This window comes from Aptenodytes forsteri, unplaced genomic scaffold (assembly GCF_000699145.1).
Source record: "Aptenodytes forsteri isolate BGI_AS27 unplaced genomic scaffold, ASM69914v1 Scaffold380, whole genome shotgun sequence".
In the NCBI taxonomy this organism is placed as follows: domain Eukaryota; kingdom Metazoa; phylum Chordata; class Aves; order Sphenisciformes; family Spheniscidae; genus Aptenodytes; species Aptenodytes forsteri.
Window position 1 is genome coordinate 672149 of NW_008794212.1, and position 4505 is coordinate 676653.

Consider the following 4505-nt stretch of genomic DNA (forward strand, 5'->3'; position numbering starts at 1 on the left):
GTTGACAGTTGGACTCGATGATCTTAGAGGTCTTTTCCAACCTTAATGATTCTATGATTGTCCCAATAGGTCCCTTCTTCCTAACTTTAACCTCCACACATCCGGATCCCCAAGAAGTAGGTTTGTTTTAAATACGGGTCTCTACTTCAAGAAACATGATGTTGGCATCCAAGGTTTAAGATTTACTTTTAACACAGTTTACAAATACACAGCAGAAAATCTGAAGTAAAAATAAAGATTCACAGCAAGAGAATTTAACTTTTTACTTGGTCAGCCCAATAGGTCCCTTCTTCCTAACTTTAACCTCCACATCAGGATGACCCCAAGAAGTAGGTTTGTTTTAAATACGGGTCTCTACTTCAAGAAACATGATGTTGTTTCAGAACATCATGAAGTGTTTCAGAATTACAGATTTGAAACAAGGACAAGAAATCCAAGACTCGGAGCCTGACAAAACAGCAAGCAACGGTTGTATAAAAACTCTTAAAATCTGAGGCAAACAATTTTTAGAAGCAGTGCGCTGCAAGTCATTTAAACCTGTATAATTTAGAAAAACAGAGGTAGCAGAAAATTCTGACTTCACCTGTTTATTTTTCTCCTGTGGTTAAAGGAGAACTGACTTAGTATTTGAGTCAGCTCACTCACCTGTACTGATGTTCAATCCCAAACAGTTTTCCAGTAGCATAAGGGTGACAGAATCTTTCACGTAAAATTTTTTGCACCTATGGGTATAACACAAGACAGAAAGAATGCTTGGTGCTTCAAACACCAGAATGTACCAATAATGTAATTACTGCAATAAAATAATAGTAAAATATGCATGTTTCCGTGGCGTTACAAATAGTCTGCAACACATAAATTTTAATTGTCATTAGTGATATAGGGGTCTTGAAAGTAAAAATAAAGTTGCAGTAGGCAGAATATTTAACAGACTCCCTTGTAGCAGAAAAGAGAAAATTCAATTAAGTTATAGCAATATGTGTCTTTGGTCCCTTCTGCTACAGTTTCTTTCCTTCACCCCCAAAGGGATGTTATACTTGTCACCAAAATTACATGAGTAGCTCATCTAATTCATAGTTCTAACTTACTGTGCAATACAGGCAAGAAACATTTACCAGCTGACTTAAATAAAACCTAACCCACTTAGTTATTCCCCCAAATCCTCAGTGAATACACTTTTTGCACCACTCGCAACAACGTTGCAGCCTACCATATTCAAGCATTAGAAAGTATCAAATTTACAGTTTCTTCCAAGATTCAGTTCAGATACCTTGTTCCTAAAAGTTTGGAAGGGGGGCAGGAAGTAGTATGAAACTGAAGCTAATATATTGCTTACAAAGGATGGAATGAAGTCTATCCAGCTCCATTTTTAGATCAAGTTCTGAAGTCCTTCAAACTGCACAGTGAATACAGTTATTTTAACTATTAATTTGGATGTATTGCTTGGGATATCTTTAGATATACGTCTGCCCTGACTTCTGCCTTCCACCTTAAGAACTGTTACTTAAAATTGTATCTTCAATTCCCAAACAGCCAACCTTCAGCATCGTAGCAGATTTCTTCCTACCACTTGAGTAGCAGCACGCAAATCGGACAATCCCAATTTTTAAGAATTTACAGGACTCTATCCTACTAATCCTCCCCATCCCTCATTTAAGCTATCCTAAAATACCGGCATACTCCATCCTTTTATAACGTTTGGTGTCCAATTTTAGTACTCATTGTCAAAGAACTTCAGAGACTAAATTGCAAACTGAATGAAGTGAGTTTCCTTTAAAATCAAATTTGAGCACCTTGCTTCAGTCTATGTGAACATCCGTTTGACCTAAAAACTAACTATACCGTTATCGTGCACATCTGTGTCGTTGCTTTTCCATTCCCTCAATCTGAGTTGCCTCATCTTCCCCCCAATATAGTTTTTCTCTACATTCTTCAGTTGCACCCCGTAACTGAGTCCTTTTTCATTTCTGCTGAATCCTAAGAAATCATGAAAAAGTGCAGTGTTCTATCCCAGGTAAACATAGACCAAGGCAATACTGTACCGCAAATGTTTTGCGTTTCTTTCACCTTAGGTAGTAGTTACTCGTTCATGCCCGGTTTAGCCGACCAGTCACTGTCCTGGGGCACATTACTAACAGGCTTTTAGTATCTTGAAAATATGCCTTCTTCTAACACTTAGCTAATTTATAATTTATGATGGAATTATCACCATCAGCTCTCAGTGGTTTTGGTTTAAAAATAAATACATGTGGATGCATCTTTGTGAAGTACTCCTCAGCAAGTCTAAATAATGGATAGAAGAACAACAGAAGTCTATTTTGCTAATAATTCCACTTTATGAAAGGAATTCTTTTTTAATACGGGCTGTACTTGTCTACCTAGGTTTTCAGTTACTTTTTCTTCTACTAAAGTCTTACTGATTTAGTTTCCAGATTTATTCTGTTTTAATGAATAACCTATCTGAACAGTCAGCATTGTCCATTCACAAGTGAAAAGGTTTTCCTCCTATAAAGGGATTTTATAGGTAAACAAAGGAAAGCTATTAAAACATAAGAAATCACTGAACCGGAGGTAATTCACTACAAGATGCATCACGGTTTTTAAGTAGCCACTGAGAAAACAGAAGAATAAAGCTTAGAAAAACCCCACCAAACTGAAAACTGATTTGGCAGCTGCTGTCCTGCATAACCTAGGCTGTTAAAAAAAAAAAAAAGTCACCCACATTCTGATTCACCCAACAAACTGCAAGATAAAAAATCTGATTAGATAAAAATAGATTTATGTGAATCTGTTGCTACAAACAGCTGTGAAAGAGCAAGACCATCCTTCACCATTTTTATTAAGCCTCCAAAAAGTAGATCATTACTATAACACTTGAAGAAAGCAAACATCAGGCGAGAAGCTGAAAGAAATACAGAACATAAATACAAAAACCATTTACAGCCCTAGAAATTACATCAACTATCTGTACATGCCTTTTTAACCGGTCTAGTAAAAAACTACAGAATGACATGGATGCCAGAGGATGGAAAAAGTTTCATAACTTAAAACCAAAGTCAGCTAATAAAGATATCACTAACCTGTGAAATGCATCCTCCATTTGCTCCACTGCTCTCCTTTGACTTACGTCTACTCATTGCAGAAGTTTTCATCTTTAAATAAGGAAGAGAATATAAAGGTTATACTAAATTACTCTGTTTTCCAAATAATTATGTTAGAAACTCTACTTCGATGTTAGTAAACTAAATTTAGTACAGCAAACACAAGACAGCTGCTCACTCGTAAGAGCTTAAGTTGTAACAAACATCGTTTCTTAACTGATAAAAATGTAGTAGTTCACCTTACTAGTAAAAAAAAAAAAGAAAAAACAACTTAAGCATTTTTAATTCATTTCTGATTAGATGAAATCCATGTTTACATACAACTTCTGAACAGCATTTGTTTTAGGATGCTTCAATGCAATGCAAACAGTACCTAATGCAACTGATATGAAAGTTTTTCTTCAAGTTTTCTTCCAAGTTGATCTAGCAAGTTCTTAACGGCAACGGTGACATTCACAGGTCTGTGAATGACATACCGAGTTCCACTAAGACAGCATGGCTACACACAGGCTGATCTTGCACAGAACCAGGAGTGGCACAGCTCGGGCATTTACACTTCAGAGACGTTATCGTGAACAACCAAATCGATACTCTTCAAGTAAGTTGTGCGAACAAGTGACATTTGTGCACCTTCTCCTCTGACCAACCACCGAGTGTAATTTTGTTCATTTTAATTGCGTTTAAGATGGTTTGAAACAATGTATTTCTGTTTCTGCAGCTGGAACAAGCTACAGGCACGTGGTAACATGTTAAGTCACCACAATTAGGTTTTTATAGGAACAAATGGCTATCCGTGTTTATACTGGTGCAGCTTGTAACAATAACCACAGTGCCTCTGCCTCTCTAGATTAGCAGCACGAGTGAAAAACAATTCTCCTTCTCTGTGCTAGCAGAAAGCTTCCAGGACTCGCTCCGCTGCAATTTACGCTTATTTTAGCGCAGCCGTTTCCCTCTTCTCCCAGTTTCGCTCCTTCTACTGTAAGGCCAGCATCGTTCAGTCCCCGGGCGCAGCAGCTATGGCTGCAAAGGACGAGATCGGCTGCTAAAAAACACGTGAATGAAGAAGTCGCTGCGGGAGCAGAGGCGCAAGGCGCGGGAACACAAAGCTGGAGAAGCTGAACCGAAGCCATTACGTTATTTCAATCGGAACAGCAAGACCACCGGACGAGGAGCGTGCCCGTCCCCGTTTTTTATCCGGGGCTCGGGAAGGTGCCCGTCCGTTTTTTATCCGGGGCTCGGGAAGCTATACCGAAGCACCGCGGCCATCAAGTGCCGCCCACACCCCCCGCACACAAAGGCCCCCCCCCCCCCCGCCACTTCCAGCTGAAAAATCCCCCCGAGCGCCTTGTGTTGTGCCGCCTCGCCCCCCGCCGCCTGGGGGACGCGCCGCAGCGGTTCAGCGGT

General features: G+C 39.5%; 1 protein-coding gene across 3 annotated transcripts in view; it reads right to left on the minus strand.

Annotated features, from left to right (window-relative positions):
* ORC4 (origin recognition complex subunit 4) overlaps positions 1-4115 on the minus strand; it is a 23105-nt gene extending 18990 nt beyond the window's left edge. Inside the window, exons 1-3 of one of the 3 annotated variants that reach the window (XM_009285273.2) lie at positions 3578-4115; positions 3081-3152; positions 646-722 (exon numbers count right to left, since the gene is read on the minus strand). In XM_009285273.2, coding sequence (XP_009283548.1) covers positions 646-722; positions 3081-3152 — 149 coding nt within the window. In that variant the 5' untranslated portion in view covers positions 3578-4115. Of the gene's footprint in view, positions 1-645; positions 723-3080; positions 3153-3474 lie in introns of those variants that run through there. The other 2 variants (XM_009285266.2, XM_009285282.2) reach the window with 2 other exon arrangements.
* Between the last annotated feature and the right edge of the window lie 390 nt (positions 4116-4505).